The sequence below is a fragment of the Pyrus communis genome, chromosome 2 (assembly GCF_963583255.1).
Source record: "Pyrus communis chromosome 2, drPyrComm1.1, whole genome shotgun sequence".
Taxonomy (NCBI): Eukaryota; Viridiplantae; Streptophyta; class Magnoliopsida; order Rosales; family Rosaceae; genus Pyrus; species Pyrus communis.
In genome coordinates this window covers 12,837,106-12,859,987 of record NC_084804.1, presented here as the reverse complement: position 1 = coordinate 12,859,987, position 22,882 = coordinate 12,837,106, and the positions used below count along the sequence as shown (strand labels likewise).

General features: G+C 37.4%; 3 protein-coding genes and 2 pseudogenes across 3 annotated transcripts; 2 read left to right on the top strand and 3 right to left on the bottom strand.

Annotated features, from left to right (window-relative positions):
- The first annotated feature begins 4,712 nt into the window (after positions 1-4,712).
- On the top strand, positions 4,713-6,853 carry LOC137726818 (uncharacterized; annotated as a pseudogene).
- Positions 6,854-7,245: 392 nt separating this feature from the next.
- LOC137724782 (protein ALP1-like) lies at positions 7,246-9,596 on the bottom strand. The gene is made up of 3 exons (XM_068463479.1): positions 8,092-9,596; positions 7,784-8,009; positions 7,246-7,412 (listed from the first exon to the last, which is right to left on the bottom strand). Exons 1-3 carry the CDS (start codon positions 8,764-8,766, stop codon positions 7,246-7,248), a joined length of 1,068 nt encoding a protein of 355 aa, XP_068319580.1. The 5' UTR covers positions 8,767-9,596.
- A 2,473-nt stretch (positions 9,597-12,069) lies between these two features.
- On the top strand, positions 12,070-14,343 carry LOC137725273 (uncharacterized). Its single transcript, XM_068463906.1, has 5 exons — positions 12,070-12,157; positions 12,799-12,887; positions 12,987-13,084; positions 13,215-13,531; positions 13,773-14,343. Exons 2-5 carry the CDS (start codon positions 12,879-12,881, stop codon positions 14,162-14,164), a joined length of 816 nt encoding a protein of 271 aa, XP_068320007.1. The 5' UTR covers positions 12,070-12,157; positions 12,799-12,878; the 3' UTR covers positions 14,165-14,343.
- Positions 14,344-14,529: 186 nt separating this feature from the next.
- On the bottom strand, positions 14,530-16,941 carry LOC137725272 (uncharacterized transporter C405.03c-like). The gene is made up of 4 exons (XM_068463905.1): positions 16,859-16,941; positions 15,873-16,555; positions 15,349-15,772; positions 14,530-14,992 (listed from the first exon to the last, which is right to left on the bottom strand). The coding sequence occupies exons 2-4, from the start codon at positions 16,407-16,409 to the stop codon at positions 14,697-14,699; spliced, it is 1,257 nt and encodes a 418-aa protein (XP_068320006.1). The 5' UTR covers positions 16,410-16,555; positions 16,859-16,941; the 3' UTR covers positions 14,530-14,696.
- Positions 16,942-19,401: 2,460 nt separating this feature from the next.
- Positions 19,402-20,609, bottom strand: LOC137723239 (probable serine/threonine-protein kinase PBL26; annotated as a pseudogene).
- Between the last annotated feature and the right edge of the window lie 2,273 nt (positions 20,610-22,882).

Below are 22,882 nucleotides of genomic sequence, written 5' to 3'. Positions count from 1 at the left end.
TGGAGGTGAGGCAGCCGGCGACTGAGTGGGATATGAGGAGGAATGCGCCATTTTTATGGGTGTGAATTCTTCTGGGCATTGGTTGTGGAGAGAAGGGGGAGGGAGGGAGGGTGGGTAGGGTGCAGAAGAGGGATGTGAGTTGGGGGGGGGAATGGGTTCTGGGAGGGAAAATAGGGGTAGGGAGGGGTTGTGGGGAAGGTGGGGTGGGTTTTGTGTTTTTCAGTTTTTTTTTTTTTTTTTTTTTTTTTTTTTTTTTTTTTTTGAGAAGATTTAGGTTTTTTTTTAAAAAAAAAAAATTGCCAAGTGGCACATAGGTGCCAACCACGTGGTACAAATATGGCAGTTACGTCAGCTCTTAACGGATCAATGAATGGAAAATGCAACGGAGGTACTTATTGAAATAAAATAGTAGGTGAGGTATGAAAGTGAAATGTTTTAAAGATGTTGTATGAGGTTGTAATTGACCTCAAACCTGAAGGGGTATTATGTAATTTACCCAAGATATAACATAGGCTGGTTTTTAGGTTCGGAGCCGAAGCTAGGCTCGGAGTATTAACAATTGAGGGAGTTTAATGTATGTGGGATGAGGTTTGGAGTTTTGCTCACTTTAATTTGATTAACAATGTGATTAGTGACACTTGAATGTCAATTTGATGAACAAGGCTCTATAACAACATAATTTGATGAACAAAGCGCATTGCATTCATACCAACAAAACATGACATAGTTCCAAATAAAAGAATTAGGTGAAATTTGTAAAAACAAATTTTAGACCCCAAAATGGGACTTTTAGATAAGTTTTGGGGCTAAAATTGAAGGCTTATTGCTAAATACTCAAACAAATTAATTGATGGGTTAAAGTTTTACCCAATCAAAAGAAAAATGATAGAGTAAATTACACAAAACTATCTCAACTATTGGTCTCATGACACTATCATACATCATCTTTTAAAATTGACAATGTCATATCTCATTTTTAGAATTTGATCCAATGTTATATCTTTCGTCAAATGTCTGTTAATTCCTCTGTTAAATGCTGACGTGGCTTGAGGCAGAGCCCACTTTTTATTAAAAAAATTATGAAAAAATTATTAAAAACTAAAAAAAAATCATTTAATATTTTTTAAATATTAAAATAATAAAGAAAAATTAAATTAAATTAAAAAAAAAAAAAAAAAAAAACAAAACCCTCAGTTCGTCCCTTCCCCCTTCTCTTTCTTCTCCCCCATCTTCATATTCTTCCCCCTACCTGCAACCTAGAAAAAAGAAAAAAAAACAAAAACAAAATAAAGAAAAAAAACCAATTTGTCTTCCCCCCGCACCCACCCTCAATTTGTCTTCCCCCTCCTCCCCACCCATTCTTCTCCCCCACCTGAGCCCAACATGCAACCCATAAAAATAAAAAAATAAAAAATAAATAAAAAACCATCTTCATCTTCCCTAACCCCCTTCCCTGCAACCACCCTTTTTTCCCCCCCTCCCGTCTTCCCTAAATCCTCCGCACCCACCCTCGCACCCACTATGTAACATCCCACATCGTCCAGGGAAGTGGATCATGTAAACTTTATATGTATATTCCCATCTCTACCAAGCACGAGGCCTTTTGGGAGCTCATTAACTTTCGGTTCCGTAGGAACTCTGAAATTAAGCGAGTTCGCGCGAGAGCAATCACATGATGGGTGACCCACTAGGAAGTTCTTTTGTGAGTTCCCAGAAACAAAACCGTGAGGGTGTGGCAGGGGCCCAAAGTGAACAATATCGTACTACGGTGAAGTTAAGCCCGGGATGTGGTGGGGGCCTGGGGCGACATGTGACAATTTGGTATTAAAGTCAATCCCTACCCGGAAGTGTGCCGACGAGGACGTCGGGGCCCCTAAGGGGGGTGGATTGTAACATCCCACATCGCCCAAGGGAGTGGATCATGTAAGCCTTATATGTATACTCTCATCTCTACCTAGTACGAGGCATTTTGGGAGCTCACCGGCTTCGAGTTCCATATGAACTCCAAAGTTAAGCGAGTAACGCGCGAGAGCAATCCCATGATGGGTGACCCACTGGGAAATTCTCGTGTGAGTTCCCAAAAACAAAACTGTGAGCTTGTGGTAAGGGCCCAAAGCGAATAATATCGTGCTACGGTAGAGTTGAGCTTGAGATGTGGTGCGGGGTCGGGCCGGGATGTGACACACTACCTGCAACCTAGAAAAAAAAACCCAAATCATGTCTACGCCACTATCGCCGGGTTCGTGAGTTGGAATCGGGAAACCCCTTTCACCAAGCCGATCCCGCAAATGGAGAACCTGGGCGCGAAGAAAATTGGGGGAATGGGTGTGTGGATTTAAGGAGTGGGGTGTGTAGAGGAGGGAAGAGGGTGGGTGCGGAGGGAAGACGAACTGAGATTTTTTTTTTTCTTTTTTTTTCTAGGTTGCAGGTAGGGCGTCGGGGGAAGAAGATGAAGATGGGGGAGAAGAGGCAGGAGGATGAGGGGAAGGGGAAAGGGGAGGGGTTAGGGAAGATTGGGCTTTTTTTTTTTATAGGTAAATTATTATTTTTTAATATTTTATTAATTTTTTAATAGAAAATGGGTCTCAAATCAAGCCACGTCAACATTTAACTGAGAAATTCACGGCCAAGCTAACGAAAGGTATAACATTGGACCAAATTCTAAAGATGAGGTATGATATTGTCAATTTTAAAAGATGATGTATGATAATGTCGTGACACCAATAGTTGAGGTAGTTTTTTTGTCATTTACCCAAAATGATAATATAATGAGCTTATAGTTTAGTTGGTTGAGAGCATCATCTTTTTTATTTGGTGAGAAATTTTTCTATCTATCCATAATACAAGCCGGTATACCACGCGTCACAACACCAATGAAAGAACACTAAAAAATATATCATCTTTCTACGTGTATTGTGACACATAATATTCCAATTTGTGTTCCGAATATGTTAAAACGTCTCTCACAAGAGGTTCCTATTCAAATATTCTCTCCCCCATTGTCACTTCCATAAAATAAACAAAGAAAATGACAATATCTCACCTAAAAATGGTAGAAGCCCAGTGAAGAGAAAAAAAAATTCATTCTAGAAAAAAGGGTAATTTATTAAAGCTTACAGAATATTTTACATATTGTGATTGATCAATCAATAATTTTTTAATAAATAAAGAAAATTTTAATAAATGGTACTGACTTTAAACCACCATTCCGCTCTTTCAGTTTTCGATGCAACCTTTTGCTTGCAAAAGAAATGGCGTTGGAATGTAATTTTTTTCAAAAGAAAAATTGTTTTTGTTGATACCAATTGAAAATTCATCTCAAAATCACTTATTTAAAAATCTCCGTCTAACGTTGCATAGGCACTAGGCAATTGTTTACTGTCTCAATTAATGCCTAAACGTTTGAAAATTAAAAAAGAACGTCTATACCTGCTGAGGCGCCCGCTTAGATCACCTAGGCACCCGTCTAGCCCGTCCAAACCCGCTTAGGCACCCGCCTATGTTGCGACTTACTTAGACAGAAAATAGATAATTTTCATTTTGCATTTTTTTTAATAAATTGTAAGAGACTTGTTGCGTATTTAAATGAACATACATTATATGTGTGTCCTATATTTTTATTATGTTTCAATACTTCATAAGATATCTGTCATTATGTTTTGTAGTTTATAATGAAATATATATATTTTAAGTATAACCAGACACTTATTTAAACAAAATATAATAGATTTACTTAAATTCGCCTAGACACCCGCCTAGGCGTTAAACCCCAACCCGTCGTCCGACTAATGCCTAACGTCTTTTAGAACCTTACTCAAAACATCAACCCATGGTTAACCAAAAAAAAAAAAAAAACATCAACTCGTGTCTAAATATATAAAATTATCACCTAAATTAAATTTCCTAAAATAGAAAGAAAAAAAAAAACCTAATTTGTTATAAATATGTAAAAATTAGAGAGAGAACCTTTTTAGTGATAGATACGAGACAGATGTAAAGTACCACACCGTAATTATAACTTAAGTGGATGACAAATAAAAGACGGAGGAATAGAAGATGTTATTTATCTTTCTTTCTTTCAGTATGTATGTTTTTCTCTATGATTTTCTCTGTGTACCTTGAAAGCATACGGAGTGCTCTATTTATAGAGCAACTCCAATACTAATACATTAATTACACATTGAAAAATTATAGCACTCTTTTGGAAAATATGATTTCCTGCATCCCCAAAATCAATTTCAATCTGTTATGAGAATTAATAATGTATGTGTAGTCATAAACAATGCCAATGTTAAAAACCAATTTGTGAAGGCATTGAAAAACTCCACCAAGAAACATAATTTATATTCATCTTTTAATACAAGTAAAAGCCTGCGGGAAGAGTTTAGCGGGAGGTCGCGCCAAAAATAAGAAAAGTAAAATAATATTTTATTTTCCAGAGAGCACGTGGGCTTTGAAAGCAATCCACGTGTCCCAACATAACTGGTTAGCAAGTTCTAAAAGGTCATAGAAGTGACCAGAATCCAAATTGCAGTCCCAATTGGTTGGGAAAGTGTTTAACGCGATAGTGTTATGACTGTGATTACCTTGATCGCAATTAGAAGTTTATTAGTACTTATTAGTAGTTAATCAAGTTGTTTGGTTATTGGTGATAGCGGAAACATATATGTAACGAAATGGCCGGATTGTGGGAAGATCTCTCTCTCTCTCTCTCTCTCTCTCTCTCCTTCCCTCTCTTCTTCCATAACTTGCAGGTTGAGAAAAGGGTTATTGAGCTTTGGTGCTATCAGACAGATCCGAACCGGCTCACGCAAATCGCAGAAAAGCGAGAACTTCTCTTCGTGGCTTCTTCGCGCTCAGGTACGTTCTCTCTCGTTACAAAGCCACAATTGAAACCCTAATATTCATCCATCAGCCTTTCAGTTGTTTAATCGAATTTGCCTTACGTAATGCGCCTTATAAATTTTTCGATTTTGTTGAGTGTTTGTAGAAAAAGTAAAACTTTAAATTTTAAAATTTTTTGCGGAATTTTAGGGTTTTTGGTTTGATCTGTGGGATCCAATGCTTAAGGTAGATTGCTGTATGTAATTGCTAGATTTGAATATTTAAAAGGTGTTTTTGGCGGGTAATTCAGGATTTTGTTCATTGATTTAGTGATTTGTATGACAATTAGTGTAATTGATTCCCAATTACTGGTTTTATTTTGCAATTAGGAAGTATGTTGATGATGTTAAACAACTAAAACTGTTTTGCGTATACGATTTGGTGATTTTTGTGCATTTTTAAGTTTTCTGGTGAAGGTGGTTGAAGCACAGGAGCAACCAGAAGTACTATTTTTCTAACTTGTATTAGCAATTTGCAAAATTTAGAATTTGGGCATTTATATGTCGATTCTGGTAATCATAGTGTCCCTGAATTTTGGCCCTTACGATGTTTCTTTAGTTGTTATCTTTATCAGTATGATTGGAATACGCGATCTTCATTAGCTCAATACCCCGCATTTTTGTCTACCGAGCATTTTGATATTGGACCGCAGAGATGGCAGAGGTGTGTACTGTTATATTTGTTGTATTTTGGCATATCATTGCGTTGACTTCTTTTCTTGCTTTGCAATGCAGTTCTTGAATTGATGTATTAATTTGGTTGCAGGAGGGTCACAAGGTTATTCTAAATGTATATGACCTGAGCCAAGGATTTGCTAGGCCTTTGTCCATGGCTGTCTTGGGGAAAGCCATCGAGGGCATATGGTAAGTGTTTTTTGTTCATTGGAATACGATGAGAGCTTCGATATGAAGAAATATTGTTATTTTGTATTTTCTTCTTGGCAAGGCATGTGTAAAGGTAATTAAACCTTCCATGTGAATTTTCAATTGCAGGCACACGGGATTGGTGGTTTATGGTAATGAGTACTATTTTGGGGGAGGCATAAAACATGCTCCTGCTGGTTCAACGCCATATGGGACACCAGTAAAAGTGGTAGATTTGGGTGTCACACATGTGCCCAAGGATCTGTTTGAGATGTATTTGCAGGGAATCAGTCCCCGGTATACTCGGGGAAACCTATCGTATGCTTACTCACAATTGCAACAACTTTAGCAATGAGGTCGCTCAATTTTTGGCGGGTGCAAGCATTCCGGACTATATTTTGCAGCTTCCTAATGAAGTTATGGGTATTCCAATAGGAGCTCTTATTAGTAAGTTATTTATCCTTTAGATACTACTCAGCCCTTTTTGATTCTGAAAGCTAATTTATAATTCTTCGTCTCTATTTATTTCCTTTGTTTTTAATACCCCTTAATTTGTATTTGATTAGTGATTAGTGCCATTTGATTTCAGATAATGACTATAAATTGATAGAAGGATTGTGGTAAATGGGAGAACCATGTGGTTAAATACTCAATAATGTGAATTTTTGCTGCCTTTGTTTTGCAGTGCCCATAATACAGAATCTGGAAGAAACGTTGAAACGTGGTGCTGCTCCTCAAGCTCCGGCTGCTCCTCAAGCTCCGGCTGCCCCTCAAGCTCCGGCTGCCCCTCAAGCTCCAGCTGCTCCACGATTGATCCGTAGACTCCTCGGACGGATGATCTGACGGAGATAGTGCAAACAAAGAAATCACCAGCAATGTCACTGTTTATTTCAGCAATTATACATCACCGATAGCTTGAGATTCCCTCATCAAAGTAAATTCAACTAAATTAACAAGTAAATTTAATTTATGGGTGTGTAGTCAATTTAGATTTTACAAGATTTTAATAGACTTTTTTTAAGTGACAGATTTTAAATGATTTTAAAAGATTCTCAATTCTATATGGATTTCGACAGATTTATATGGATTTCTATTATAGATTTGTATGGATTTGTATGGATTTGTATGGATTTCTTTCGTGGATTTCTTAGGATTTATTAGTTGAATCTTATAACATAAAATGAAATAATGCACAAGAAACATAAACTTTTTGAATCAAAGGAGATCCATTAACAATAATTTTGAAGTGTTAGCAAGCACAATCATGAACTCAAATACATAAAATAATAATGTAATCGTAGTAGCTAAGCAATAAGATGAAATTCCAAATTCAAAGTTTCAAACACAACCACAAAACCTTATATTAGTTAGAAATTCAACATTACAAGTAATATTTTCTTCTTTCTTTTTTGCTTTCTCAAACGCAACCACAAAACCTAACATTACAAGAACATCATTAGAAATTCATCATTACCACACTAGAATTATTTGTGACTCATTATCCTCCATTCATATTGTTATCATTATGAGCATCTCTCCACATGTCCAAAGCTATATTATATCTCCATTCATTAGCAATATTCCGTTGTTGTTCTTGTGTTTGAAAATCTTGGTCAAGATCCCTTTCAGAAACTGACAATGGTGGAGACAAAGAAGATTCATCATCTAGTTCAATAGGAAACTCATCTGATCTACACTCCTTGCGAAGAAAATTGTGCACTGCTGCACAAGCTAATACTACCTGCGCTTGTGTTACATATGGAAATGGAGGTGTAATCCTTAAAATCAGGAATCGTGATTTTAAAATACCAAATATCCTCTCGACGACATTTCTTAAAGAAGCATGACGAAGATTGAATCACTATACTCTTGGAGATGATATCGGATTCCTCGATAAGGAGCTAAGAACTGACGTCTATTTGGAAACCCACAATCTACTATAAAAAATTTACGTGATAATATATATTTTAGTATGCAACTCAATGGATTAATGAGAAATTAAATAATAATAAAAATGATAAATAATAATTTGATACCTTGTGGCACTTTAAGTCCATTCCTTCTTCTCAAAGCATCATTTAGTACTCTTGAATCATGAGCCGGTCCTTCCCACCCACTAAGGATGCACATGAATTCCAAATCAAAGTTACAAGCAGCTAATACATTTTGTGATATGACACCCTTACGATTACGATAACTGCTTACATCGCATCCGGACACTGATACTGGGATATGTGTGCCATCAATAGCTCCAATACAATCCTAAAATAGTGTTAAGTTTATCATTTGGAATAAATTAGAATGATACAAAATAAAAAATAAAAAAACGACACACTATACATACCTTCAAGTAAGGGTAAAATCTTGTACTTTCCCTTATTTTAGATGGCACTGCTAATCCATGTTTGGCCATCATCTCCTGTGCTATTGTGTTCAAGGCCTTCAAAACTTTGTTAAAATTTATACTGACAGTCCAATGTGATCGCCCAAACGTATCACGTAGTAGACAATATCTACTATTGTGTCCAACAATAAGCAAAAATGTTGCAAGCATTTCTTCTATGCAAATGAATTTTGTATCTCGTAAGAGTGTTTTTTCTCTAATAATAGTGCATAACTTCACAAACACATCATGATACATTCTATACCTTTGCCGGAAATCCTCTGGGTGGTCCTCTTTCAATACTATATGTATATAATTGTATCCTTCTATAGTAATTGATCGTCGATTTAAAGGACGTTCAATAGGTTGTCCAAATGTAATTATAAACTCTTTTAGCACGTGGACTATAGCTTGAATTGCCATCAATAAATATTTAATGGTTTCATAAAGTTCTTCCTCAATTTCTTCTTCATCAATTTCTTCTTCTTCTTCAATTTGTTCTTCCACCATTTGCACCACTTCCATTTCTTCATCCACTTCGTCCACTTCCATTTCTTCCCCACCTTCCGCTTCCATGCTTGATTGAGACATTATATAAACTACCCAATGCGTGTGGGATGATCTATCACATAACATTACGAGATTATAATTTGCTCGCTACCAGCATATAATGTACAAATAATTCCTACATGAAGAGATATGCACATGTTCAATCAAAACATAACAAACTAAATGACAAATATATGGGATAAACTCATCCCACATGCATCTTCATTTTTGCAGCTTCAGTACCTATTTAGGAAACCCAATAAACACATGACATTAAGCATAAAACTCAACCCAATGCACACAACTTAAGAAGAATAGTAGAGCAAGACAACTAAATCAAAAGAACCCAAGTAAAAGCTCCTCAGAAACCACTCAAATCTGCAAGGGCACAAGGCATAGATACCTCATACTTCCAATACTATTCGATCAGCTTGTCCTCACAATACCAGTTGTCCATTTCAAGGATCATGTAAATCTTCTTAGGAACTATCTAACAGAACCCAAGATCTTCCTAACTTGCATATCTTAAATCGGTAATTCAAAAGACATTTAAGGATGTCAACACTGGCTGCAAATAAAAACTCCAAGTCTCATGACTCAGTTGCGCAATGTTTCCTAAGGTCTGTTTTCTCTATGTTCCATACATAAAAGAGAACATAGATTCATAGATACATTTTCTGTCAACTTTTCCTAAAAGATGTTGAATTATTCATTTCTATAAGTTCTTTTAAATCCATGAAAATTACGTTGCTACATATAATTACAAAGAAACAAGTGGAAGGAAAAAAAAATGTAAAGGACAGAGTAACACAAACCCATAAAGCATGGCAAAACAAATGTATAAAGGCATTCCGTGGAGTACAGAAGGATATGTATAATACCTGCAACTTTCTCAGGCCTTTCTTTAAAAAAAAAAATTAAAAGTTTTGTAATTCATAAAGATACAACAGAAGAATAACAGATTATGAATTTTCTATTTCGCCACACCCAAATAGTTTTGTAGTTTTATAAAGATACTGCAATACCTTGTGGCGATAGAGGAAGATGAGAGACAAAACTGTTCCACTTCTGTGATGAATGTGAAAAGAAATCACATGGGGTAGGGTTGGATTCTTGATGGCACTTTGTATTTATACCACCCACCTTCAAATCCCCCAAAATCCCTTATGCCATTAAAATCTTAATAAATCTTTGACATTCTCACTATACCTAGATTTGAATGTATTTTTAAACTCTTAAATCGAATACCCTGGATTTGGATGTATTCTTCAAAATCCTCTTAAATCCTAATTTGACTACACCATGATTTCAAAAACTTTTAAAATCCTCTTTTAAAGCTCTAATCGACTACACCTAGATTTTAAAGTCTATTAAAATCCTACAAAATCCTAATTTGATTGCACCCCCTAATTTCAGTACAAAAATGGGAATTGAACTGTTACTATGAGTAGTTCACAATCATTATCTCAATTATCATCTTTAGGAATTACATTGAACTTTTTTACGTCGCTAATACAAAACTAGATAATGCGCAACTTCACAAATTTTCTCCCTCCATCGTCCTGGATTTTCCCAGCAACCAAACAGAGCAAAAACTCAAAAACAAAAACAAAAATCACAGAGTTCTGACAATTTCCATCGGAATTTAGCTGAAAACCATACCAGTGAGCCAACCGATCAAATCCTACACCGCCATTCAGGGAGATCTCCACCTCATGCACCCTAACTTGAACTGAATCAACCAAAACTGAAAAACAAAAGCACAAACAAATTGAAATTTCGCGCAGCTAGAGTGATCCGAGACTTTACATGCTCAATTGAGTTCATACAGTGTGGATAATTTTCCCGAGAAAATAATGGACTCTTGTTCTTAGAGTGTAACTGAAGTAGGAAGAGGGACCTTCCAGATTTATAACAGTTAAAGAGAAGCGGAGGAGGAATCGCCCAACGAAGATATTAACAGAGGCTGGTTTTTAGGTTCGGAGCCGAAGCTAGGCTAGGAGTGGTAACGGTTGGGGGAGTTTATTGTCTGTGGGATAAGGTTCGGATTTTGGTTCGGAGTTTCAACATCGGGCTTTTGGGTTTTGCTCTGTTGTGGGACCCACCGGGTGATAATAGGTGCTAACAATTTTTTTTTTTAAGATAATTGTTATTGACATTCTAAAAATCTCATTTTACACTCTAAACTTTCTATAATTAAAAGAAAAAAAAAATTATTAGGAGTGTAGAATAAGATTTTTAAAGTGCTAAAAACAGTTTTCTTCCTTAAAGACATGAAACTATCTTGTGCCACACACATCCATTAATCTGTTTTTTGAACATATAATAGATCTCACTTTGATCTCAAAAATTAAAAATATAATCTCACTTTAATTTGGTTAACAATGTGATTAGTGGTGGTTGAATGTCAATTTGATGAACAAGGCTCTATAACAACATAAGTTGAGAGAAAGTGTTAAGTCGATTTTATGTTGAATTATAGTAGGGCGATGAGTTTTATTAGGTTGTGATTTCTTTTATTCGTAATCTGAATAACTTTAGATATTTAAAAATAATTATCTCGCATACCATTTGATATTTAAAGAGAGTAGCTAAGTGGTGAACTTTATTATGTTTCGATTGCCTAATGTGTGTAATGTGAGATGTAAACAGACAGTTGTATGTAGCTGTTACTGAGAACATTCTTATCCAAATATTTATACAAGCATTTAGTTATATTTGGCCTTTGAACAAGTGCGCATTGCATTCATACCTTGATAACAAACTTGATACCTACCAGTACATAACAAAACATGACATAGTTCCAAATAAAAGAATTAGGTGAAATTTGTCAAAACAAATGTAAGACCCCAAAATGGGACCTTAGATAATTTTTGGGCTAAAATTGAAGGCTTATTGCTAAATATTCAAAAGAAAAATGACAATGTAATGAGCTTGAAGCTTAGTTATTTAAGAGCATTCTTTTTTGTATTTGGTGAGTAATTTTTCTGTCTATTTATGATATAAGCCAGTATACCACGTGCTATAATATAAATAGAAAAATGCTAAAAAATGTATCTTCTCTTCATGTGTATTGTGACGCATAAAATATTAATTTGTGTTCCAAATATATGAAAATTTATTACCTAAATTAAATTTCCTTAAAAAAAAAGATAAAAAAAAAAAAAAAAAAAAAGCCTAATTTATTTTCACCTTTTAATACAAAGGATAGACCAGCGGGAAGAGTTTAACGGGAGGTCGCGCCAAACACAAGAAGAAGAAAAGTAAAATAATATTTTCCAGAGAGCGCGTGGGCTTTGAATGACAATCCACGTGTCCCAACATAACTGGGTAGTAAGTTCTAGAAGGTCATGGAAGTGACCGGAATCCAAATTGTCGTCCCAATTGGTTGGAAAAGTGTTTAAAGCGACGGATCCGAACGGGCTCACGCAAACCGCAGAAAAGTAAGAACTTCTCTTCGCGGCTTCTTCGCGCTCAGGTACGTTCTCTCGTTACAAAATCGCAATTGAATCCCTAATCGTCATCCATCAGCCTTTCAGTTGTTTAATCGAATTTGCTTTCCGTAATGCGCTTTATATATTTTTCAATTTTGTTGAGGATTTGTAGAAAAGTTTACACTTTAAATTTTGGAATTTTGTGTGGAATTTTGGTTTGATCTGTGGGATCCAATACTTAAGGTAGATTGCTGTATGTAATTGCTAGATTTGAATATTTAAAAGGTGTTTTTTTTAAGGTAATTCAGGATTTTGTTCATTGATTTCGGTGATTTGTATGATAATTAGTGTAGATTCGAACAATGTAGCTCCAATTACTGGTTTTGTTTTGCAATTGGGAAAATATGTTGATGATGTTAAACAAATAAAACTGTTTTGCGTATACAATTTGGTGATTTTTTTTGTATTTTGAAGTTTTTTGGTGGTGGTGGTTGAAGCACAGGAGCAAATCAGAAGTACTATTTTTCTAACTTGTATTAGCAATTTGCAAACTTTAGAATTCGGGCGTTTAGATGTCGATTCTGGCAATCATAGTGTCCAGCTTTAGCTGCTTATAACTGAATTTGTTATTTTTCTCCCTGAATTTTGGCCCTTACGATGTTTCTTTAATTGTTATCTTTATCAGTGTGATTGGAATACGCGATCTTCATTAGCTCAATACCCCGCATTTTCGTGTTCTGAGCATTTTGATTTTGGACCGCAGAGATGGCAGAGGTGTGTGTTATATTTGTTGTATTTTGGCGTTTCATTGCGTTGACTTCTTTTCTTGCTTTGCAATGCAGTTCTTTAATTGATGTATTAATTTGGTTGCAGGAGGGTCACAAGGTTATTCTAAATGTATACGACCTGAGCCAAGGATTAGCCAGGCAAATGTCCATGGCTTTCTTGGGGAAAGCCATCGAGGGCATATGGTAAGTGTTTTTTGTTCATTGGAATACGATGAGAACTTCGATATGAAGAAATATTGTTATTTCTGTATTTTCTTCTTAGCAAGGCATGTGTAAAGGTAATTAAACCTTCCATGTGAATTTTCAATTGCAGGCACACGGGATTGGTGGTTTATGGTACTGAGTACTATTTTGGGGGAGGCATACAACATGCTCCTGCTGGGTCAACGCCATATGGGACACCGATTAAAGTGGTAGATTTGGGTGTGACACATGTGCCCAAGGATGTCTTTGAGATGTATTTGCAGGAGATCAGTCCCCGGTATACTGCTGAAACCTATAGTTTGCTTACTCACAATTGCAACAACTTTAGCAATGAGGTTGCTCAATTTTTGGTGGGTGCAACCATTCCGGACTATATTTTGCAGCTTCCTAATGAAGTTATGGGCAGTCCAATGGGAGCTCTTATTAGTAAGTTATTCATCCCTTGGATACTACTCTGCCCTATTTGATTCTGAAAGCTAATTTATAATTATTGTTGTTCTCTATTTATTTCCTTTGTTTTCAATACGCCTTAATTTGTATTTGATTAGTGATTAGTGCCATTTGATTTCAGATAATGACTATAAATTGATAGAAGGATTGCGATTAATGGGAGAACCATGTGGTTAAATACTCAATAATGCGAATTTTCACTGCCTTTGTTTTGCAGTGCCCATGATACAGAATCTGGAAGCAACGTTGAAAAGTGGTGCTGCTCCTCAAGCTCCACAATTCCGGCCTCCTTCCATGGTGCAACCAACAGCTAATATTGCGAAATCATCAAGTACTTCGAGCAAAGAGACTGGTGATAAATCGAAATCTGGAGTGCAGCAGCTCACCAAATCGGAGGAGCGGGTAGCATCAGGGAGTGCTGTTAAACCTCCCAACGGAGTTGTAGATCCTCTTGGGGATGCTCGTAGTAAGGTGCAAGAGGAGATCTCTGCTGAGTTTGCTGCGATCATGGCCAGTGGAACACTGCGTGCAAGCGAGGCTGCAGCCCTTGCAACGAGAAAAGTGATGCAGAGATATGGTCATGCAGGTTCCACGATGTCACAGAGTTAAGGGTTTGCGTTTCAGAGTTGTTTGAGTTTGGCAATTATTTTTGGGAAGCCAAGTAATCAACAATGTTACCTGAATGAAGTTGAGTACGTCGTCCGATGGATGATCAGACGGTTTTGGTAAATTTTTATTGAATAATTATTGATCTTATAGCGTTCATTTGTGGCTTTGTCGTTTCGAAATCTTAATGTTTACTTGTAGACATATACTTTGTCCTCGAAAGGGACTCATTTGGATTTGGAGTAATTTATTATTGAATGGCCATTGTTAACCGTTATGTGCATTTAGATAGGAGTAATCACTTGAATCTTATAAAATGAGCTTAATTTGTATTTGCATTAATCGTCAATTGATCCGAGTGAAAGAAATTCAAAGAACTACGGTTATTACGATGTGTGATTTCCATCTGCGTAAGTTACAGTAGCTTAGAATATTGCTATCGTAGTTGCATTTACAAAAATTCTGAAAACAGTACAAATATCACACATTTTTACGTGTAAAATGCATGCTATGAAGAGGCAGCTGAAACCGGCCTTCATGTGCCCGATGCATTGCGACGTTCACTGGTCTCGCTGAGATTTTCGTTCTCTAACACAAGTATGGCATCTTTTGGTCTGTTAAAAGCATCAGAGGGAATGTTTATGCCAGCGAATCCGATCATGACAGCCCCTGCTCCAAGGTAATCAGCAAAATGAGGTGCATTGCCAGTCATCGAGTCCACAATTGCCGCCAATGGAACCTGGATTGTCAGACCGGCTGTTGCTACCGTGGTGGTTGTTAGAAGAACGGCCTTGGCCCATAAGTAGTCACTCAGAACATTATCCAACAAGCCTAAACACAACACAATTATGATTCAGCACAGGAGAAACACTACATAAAACTCTACATCATCTGTGTTTATCAGTACGCCTCATGTCGACTATGTTCATATCTTGTCCTCGACATTTATGATTTATCCATCAAATGATAAGGAAGATATTTGCACGCATCTTAGTTGTTAAAAATAAAACGGTTTAGAGTGAGACTAAATTTGATGAAATAAAATCCTGCCTATCCAGAATTCTAGGGTCGGAGTCTTTGGCATTACTATAGAATGCATGCTTAGACAAATAGAAAAAAGCAAAGCAAAACTCCAGCACAGGTAACTCCAAGTTAAAAAGAATATAAAGTATAAGTTAAGAACACACCTTTACCAACGATGAGACCAACCTGCTCCCATGTAAGCATATAAAAGGGCTCTAGCTTTGAGAAATGAAGTATAAGGGCAACCGGAAGAAATATAAGAAGGTTGGAAAGCCCTAAAAATCCTAGAAACTGAGCCATACTGGCACGGCCGCTTTTTTCATCATCTTCATCGGGTAATTTCTTGCGAATGAGGGTAATATAGACAGAATACAAGGCCGCCGAGACAAGAGCAAGTATGTCTCCGAGGAGAGGATTTGAAGCAATTGCACTTAGAGCAGTTCGTGAGTCACCAAGGCTGACAATTATCGTTCCTCCCATGCAAAGAAGAACGCTAATAAGCTTAACCAAAGTAAACTTCTCCCCTAAGAATACTAGGGAGACCAAAAAGGTGAAAAGGCTGGATGAACTGCTTAAGATGGTATTCGACTGCAAGCAACAAACACAACAAATCAATCATATCGAAATGATGAAACAAATGGACAAATTTAAGAAGCAGGGTGTGCCATGCAACACTAAAAATCCTTACTGTAACGGTAGTATACTTCAATGACAAATTGAAAGTCAGCTGTGCAAAAAACCAAAACGGGGAAATCAGTAAGCTAACTTTAGCCACTCGGGTTCGTGTCCAACGCCCCTTCCCATCCACTAGCTTATCTACCGTTTCAGTGACATTGTCTTGAGTTGCTGAAATCCCAACAAGCTCGTATGATACACCTTTCGGTTCTACACCAAGATTAACTTCCCCCTCTTCCGCATCCGCTATCACAACTCCATCAGTCTCCTCAAGGAGAGTGATTTGCTCCGACTCTCCTAACCTTTGCAAAGGGCTACTCTTCCTACTTCTCCAAATCCAAAACCCCTCAAAATTATCCTCCAAATACCGCCCGATTTCAACTAAGGGAATGTAGATCACAAACAGAGAATTGCATATGTATGTGATGAGGAACGGGGACACACCGGCATCTACCACCGACTGTACTACGAAACTGGCAGCTATCCAGATGGATGCAACAGCAAATATGTATATCAAACCTAAAACCCACTTCCAAACTTCAGTTTTCATATCTTTCCAGTCAACCCCAAATCAAATCAGCTCCCAAATATTGCTAAAAATCAGCTATCCGATTCCCCAAGCCCGAAAACGCAAACTTTCTGTGCTTTCAGAGAATTATAACAACTTCCCATGTCACTAATAAACCCAAATCTCACCTGAAACCACCAAAAAAAAAAAAAAAAACTACCAAAATTAAGAGGGGAAAGAGGTGTGGAATTAACCCCATAATACTAAACTGCACCAAGACGCAATCTTTTTCGATACCATGACGATATAAACTGAATTAATCTCAGACCCAAAATCCCAATATGTGAAATATTTAATCAAATTTAAGTTCAATGAGGATTTGAACCCAGAAATAGAAAGATAATTTGAAAAGAAGAAGTATAAAAACTGAAAAAAATAAAAATCAAATATATATATATATATAGCGAATTGAAGGGGGATGGAAAATGTACCTGGGACGAGATTCACATCGGATTCAGAGGTTCGTTGTTTTGACGGAGAGAGGTACCTGTTTCTTTTTATTTATTTATTTATTTTTTGTTTGTCAAAGTTGTAAGCTTTGTAATACGGTTGGATTTTGACCTCTTTTTTCACCGCTCGTGAAGAGACGTACAACGTTACACAATCTAAAGAAATTGGTGCGGGTACTGGTCAGCCTCGTTAGTCGTTAGTTAGGCCCAGCTTCGGAAATATTGTGATGTCTTTTACTTTTCAGCACAAGCCCAAATCCAGACTCGACACAAAGTCAAACATTTTTTTTTTTGGGTAAAATATACAAAATTACTTCAATTATTGGCCAAACCATAATCTCATACATCATATTTTAACCATTGTAATATTATATCTCAACTTATAAATTTGTTGCAATGTCAGATCTCTATTAAATTTTTTCATCAATTTAACTGTTAAATAATGATGTCACAGGAACTAGATCCACTCTTTTGCCAATTGGAATACAAAATTAATAAATTATTCATTTTTAATTAATAATTAATTGAACAAATGAAATATTTATTAATAATTTATTAATTTTTATTTAATAATTAAAATTAATTAATAAAAATCTCTCTCTCCCCCCTTTCTCCCCACATCGCCGGTCGTCTCCTGCCCTCACTCCCTCCTCCTCATACCATTATTCCATCCCAAACTCAGAAAATATAAAATTATACCACATCCCCACCCTCCCCCGTCTCCTCCACCTATTCTCTCCGGCCAATTCCCCATCCTCACCTCACTCCCTTCCTGGGCCACCACTCACAGATCGGACAAACCCAAACACCTTGGTCGACGGCTTTGTTTCGCGGCATGGAATGGACTTTCTCCCTCCCAATTTCGTGAGCTTCAGCGCCTCTTTCCTTGCAAAACCAGAATTACAAAGGGTCGGCGCTGGGCTTGAGCAATTTGTCGAGGCTGCCGTCGGTGATCGGAGTTCCCGGGGGAAAGAAGAAGGAGGCTGCGAATCAGAGTAAGATTGGGTTTGGGATGGGATGGTATGAGGAGAAGGGAGTGATGGAGGAGGAAGGATTGAGGGGAGGAGTGAGGCGATCTGTGAAGAAAGGAGAGAGAAAGGTTTTATTTAATTAATTTTAATTATTAAATAATTTATTTATAATAATTAGTTTTTTATTCTAGTTGGCAGAGTTGTGGGCTCTACTCCTGTCACGTCATCATTTAACAACTAAATTAATAGAAAATTTAACCGAGATCTAACATTGCAACGAATTCAAAAATTGAGGTATGACATTGTAATGTTTAAAACATGAGGTATAAGATTGTGATATCCATGGTTAAGGTAGTTTTGCGTAACTTACCTTTATTTTTTCGTCTGTCATTGAAAAAAATATATTGCCAAATATGCACAAATAAAATTAGCTATATTGTTGTTAATATTATTTAGGAGTGTGATGGTGTAAATTTAGAAGTAGAATTCTGAAAGGATTTCCAATTCCTTGTATAGCAAGTAAAGGTCATGCGATTAGTATAATTAAACGCTTAAAGCCACAAAAGAAAAATAAGCGAGTACAAACCAGCTGAGCTTCCTTTTTCTCTCTCTTGTCGTTGCTCTCCTACCCTAACTCTGTAAATTTTCCTTTAACACTACAAGATCTTTAATTAAAAATAATAGAACTATCCACTAAGGAGCTAGTTGGTTCCTTCCTGGACCCTATGGAAGAAAGAAAATGTCTTGGAATGCCCCCTCCGAAGGTCGTATGGCAGTCTGGTATGTGACCTAGTAGTGAATGTTAAGTGTTTGATGAAATATATGCTCATCAGATGTTGTCATGGCTTGACCGATGTCAAGAGAGCTCGACATGTCTCGAGAGATGTCGACCAGGATTGACAACATGGTTCGACGGCATGGCTCGGCAATAGTCTACAAGCTCATAAAGTGCTCAATAAAATGTTTCACTGACAAAACTCGGCAAAAATCATTGACATTGAACTAGAAAAAAATTTGCGCCCTTGTGCGCACTGTTTCTTTCATAAGAAAGTTATGAACTTTTACACTCAAACCTATGAGATATGTTCGTAGATTCATTACATATTAGACATATACTAAACAAACAATAAATCGTATCAATATTACGTGCAATGCCCTTTTATTATCAGTTAGCGTCTCTTTTAGTTCTACTTCTTGGGCCACTTACAAACTCAAGTAACGATAGAATTACCACATATAATCGCTAATTAATTATTTACGTGGTGTAAATAATTTGATTAACTAAACAACTGATGATAAGTCATTAATAGATCCTGGAAGCAATGACAAATGAAGATCATAAATTGATTAAAAAAAAAGTTCTCACTCGATATAATTTCCTTCTCATTTAATCCGTTTGATTTTTATCGCGTTTACAACCCGATACATTGTTACAATCTGACTTTGCTCATACAAATTTTGAGAAATTCATGAGCAAACGAATCATAAAGATACGTTTTACAACAGAAATAAAATGCTCTGTGGAAACAACATTGTACCATGCAACTTGTAGTTTTACAAGGAAGAAGTACTTCCACACCGTGATGCTGCCACTCCATTGTGCCTTGAGCTCGAACCCCATTCCATGGCTTCTGCCACAGCGTGTTGGCATTCGGTTACACTGTCTTCGAGCTGAGAATCATCGTTTATGGCCATTGTTTGATCCGGTGATGGAGAGGGAAGGCTGATTACAGGCGAGGTAGCTGTGTCCGGACCTGTCCCGAGGACACTAAGAGCACTGACCACATTGCTTATCAAGGGACGAACAGGTGCTTCCTCGTGGAGGCACATTGCTGCAACTGCCATGGCTTGATTTAGTGCTCTCACAGGAAAGTTTCCTTGAAAAAGTGGATCAGCTAGTTCTGGATACCTATTAGGATCCTTGAATACTGGTTGTGCCTGTTATAGACAAAAAAATTATGATAAAAAGTGTCAAAAGATTTCACAGAGACAGACTAGCAGCCTACTACTAATTAGTCGAACATGATATTGTTCATAACTTAACCACCTGCATAGTCTAGCAGGTGTGATCCTCGGTGTTATACTAGTGAAATCATTTATGTACAGTGTATTACTTTGTCAAGTATCCGGCAATTCTTCAACGCAAAGCACATGAATAAGAATAAGAAGAAAAATATGTAGGGATATTTACCCAAGCAACTAGATTTTGCTCCCTGGTTGATAGTGTGGTGTCAATTGCTCTTCTTCCAGTGATCAATTCCAACAACACAACTCCGAAACTGTAGACATCGGACTTGACCGTGAGCTGTCCTGTTCTTTGGTACTCTGGGGCACAATAACGATATATATGTTCCCATTACTCTTGAAGATACATGAGTCTTGTCTCCAATAGGTCCAAGCTTAGCTAACCCGAAATCGGAGAGTTTTGCATTAAAATCAGCGTCGAGTAAAATGTTGGAAGATTTTAAATCGCGGTAGATAACAGGCGGATTTGCCTCGTCATGCAAGTATTCTAGTCCCTTGGCAGCTCCCAGAGCTATTCTCATTCTTTTGAACCAATCTAGTGGGTTCTGGCCTTCCGGAAGATCTGAAAATCAACATACAAAACATGAGAAACCAGGTTTAAGCCCTCTGCGGATACAAATGGAAGTAGCTGCAAGATGGAGGGAAAAATCAGCTTACAAACACATCAAAATAGTACCTAGTAAATGGTCTTCCACAGATCCCAAGGGCATGTACTCGTAGACAAGAAGTCTTTGATCACCGTTAAATAAACGCTTAAAGCCACAAAAGAAAAACAAGCGATTACAAACCAGTTGAGCTTCCTTTTTTCTCTCTTTTGTCGTTGCTCTCCTACCCTAACTCTCTAAGTTTTCCTTTAACACTACAAGATTTTTAATTAAAAAAAATAGAACTATCCAGTAAGGAGCTAGTTGGTTCCTTCCTGGACCCTATGGAAGAAAGAAAATGTCTTGGAATGCCCCCCTTCGAAGGTTGTATGGCAATCTGGTATGTGACCTAGTAGTGAACGTTAAGTGTTTGATGAAATATATGCTCATCAGATGTTGTCATGGCTTGACCGATGTTAAGAGAGCTCGACATGTCTCGAGAGATGTCGACCAGGATTGACAACGTGGTTCGACGGCATGGCTCGGCAATAGTCTACAAGCTCATAAAGTGCTCAATAAATGTTTCACTGACAAAACTCGGCAAAAATCATTGACATTGAACTAGAAAAAAAATTTGCGCCCTTGTGTGCACTGTTTCTTTCATAAGAAAGTTATGAACTTTTGCACTACAAACCTATGAGATATGATTCGTAGATTCATTACATAGTAGACATGTACTAAACAAACAATAAATCGTATCAATATTACGTGCAATGCCCTTTTATTATCAATAAGCATCTCTTTTAGTTCTACTTCTTGGGCCACTTACAAACTCAAGTAACAATAGATTTACCACATATAACGCTAATTAATTATTAATGTGGTGTAAATAATTTGATGGGAAAATTAGAATCCCCTACAGTTTTTCTATATCATTTAGATTAAACATCTATACCTTTTTAAAATTTAATTAAAGTGCTTTGACCAATAGTCACCTCTATTTTTTAAAATTAAAATAATTTTTGAATTCATCCTTTTATCTACATGATGCATTTTTTCTTATTTAGTGGAGATATTAGTAATTAAACTATATTTTATCTTCTTCCAAATATGTTCTTTTTATCACAGTTTTTTTTTTTTTTTTTTTTTTTGTGTTATGCAAACATTTAATATTATTTCTTTTTCCAAATGGTTTTTTCTTTTTCAAATAGCTGGTGATCAACGTAAAAACTTTGTGTAATTTTTTCAATTTTGTTGTGAAATTATATATATTTTTTGCTATTTTTTTAAGTATGGTTGTTGACGAATTATTATTAGGTACAATACATTACCTATATATTATGTCACATCCCGACCCAGGGCGGATCACTTCCCGGGCCCGCTCCACCACCGTAGCACGATATTGTCCGCTTTGGGCCCCAACCACGCCCTCACGGTTTTGTTTTTGGGAACTCACGAGCAACTTCCCAGTGGGTCACCCATCATGGGATTGCTCAAGCCCTCTTCTCGCTTAACTTCGGAGTTCCTATGGAACCCGAAGCCAGTGAGCTCCCAAAAGGCCTCGTGCTAGGTAGGGATTGGAATATACATATAAGGATCACTCCCCTGGGCGATGTGGGATGTCACAATCCACCCCCCTTAGGGGCCCGACGTCCTCGTCGGCACACACGCAACCAGGGTTAGGCTCTGATACCAAATTGTCACATCCCGACCCGGGGCGGATCACTTCATGGGCCCGCTCCACCACCATAGCACGATATTATCCGCTTTGGGCCCCAACCACGCCCTCACAGTTTTGTTTTTGGGAACTCACGAGCAACTTCCCAGTGGGTCACCCATCATGGGATTGCTCAAGCCCTCTTCTCGCTTAACTTCGGAGTTCTTACGGAACCCGAAGCCAGTGAGCTCCCAAAAGGCCTCGTGCTAGGTAGGGATTGAAATATACATATAAGGATCACTCCCCTAGGCGATGTGAGATGTCAGATGTATAGAGAGCTCATAACCTGCACCCCCGGTGTTAGTGCTCCCGCCCAGAGTAGGGCACAGTCCTTCACATGATGTTCACCTCCCGCACCACACGCTCAGCTTGGATCCAAGTTAGGTGCACAGTCCTGTCGTACAGACCACTTTAGGTGGTTCCGACTCGTAGGTGACCCGGGATTATTCGCCCAGCCTTCACGTGATCGTAGCACTAGAGCGTATATATGTATTACACCCAGGCCTGTCGTATAGACCACTTTAGGTGGTTCTGACTCGTGTGCAGGTCCAGCTAGTGAGATTGAGATTTGAGCTCTAGATGCAGCCGTACAGGTCACGTTAGGTGACTCCGGCTGCCAGATGATATGTTATTGATATGATTTACACCTGAGCACTTGCATTTCATTTGAGGTTTTGGCATGGCATAGTCTTGAGCATGATTGGCATAT

Excerpts from the sequence above, each read along its gene's own strand:
- LOC137725273 (XM_068463906.1), top strand. Across the intron at positions 13,085-13,214 it reads AAAGCCATCGAGGGCATATG|GCACACGGGATTGGTGGTTT; the intron begins GTAAGTGTTTTT and ends TTTCAATTGCAG. Across the intron at positions 13,532-13,772 it reads TCCAATGGGAGCTCTTATTA|TGCCCATGATACAGAATCTG; the intron begins GTAAGTTATTCA and ends TTTGTTTTGCAG.
- LOC137725272 (XM_068463905.1), bottom strand. The coding sequence starts at position 16,409 with ATGAAAACTGAAGTTTGGAAGTGGGTTTTAGGTTTGATATACATATTT. Across the intron at positions 15,773-15,872 it reads TGAAGTATACTACCGTTACA|TCGAATACCATCTTAAGCAG; the intron begins GTAAGGATTTTT and ends TGTTGCTTGCAG. Across the intron at positions 14,993-15,348 it reads TGGTCTCATCGTTGGTAAAG|GCTTGTTGGATAATGTTCTG; the intron begins GTGTGTTCTTAA and ends TGTTGTGTTTAG.
- LOC137724782 (XM_068463479.1), bottom strand. The coding sequence starts at position 8,766 with ATGTTATGTGATAGATCATCCCACACGCATTGGGTAGTTTATATAATG. Across the intron at positions 8,010-8,091 it reads GATTTTACCCTTACTTGAAG|GATTGTATTGGAGCTATTGA; the intron begins GTATGTATAGTG and ends ACACTATTTTAG. Across the intron at positions 7,413-7,783 it reads TGGACTTAAAGTGCCACAAG|ATGATGAATCTTCTTTGTCT; the intron begins GTATCAAATTAT and ends CTATTGAACTAG.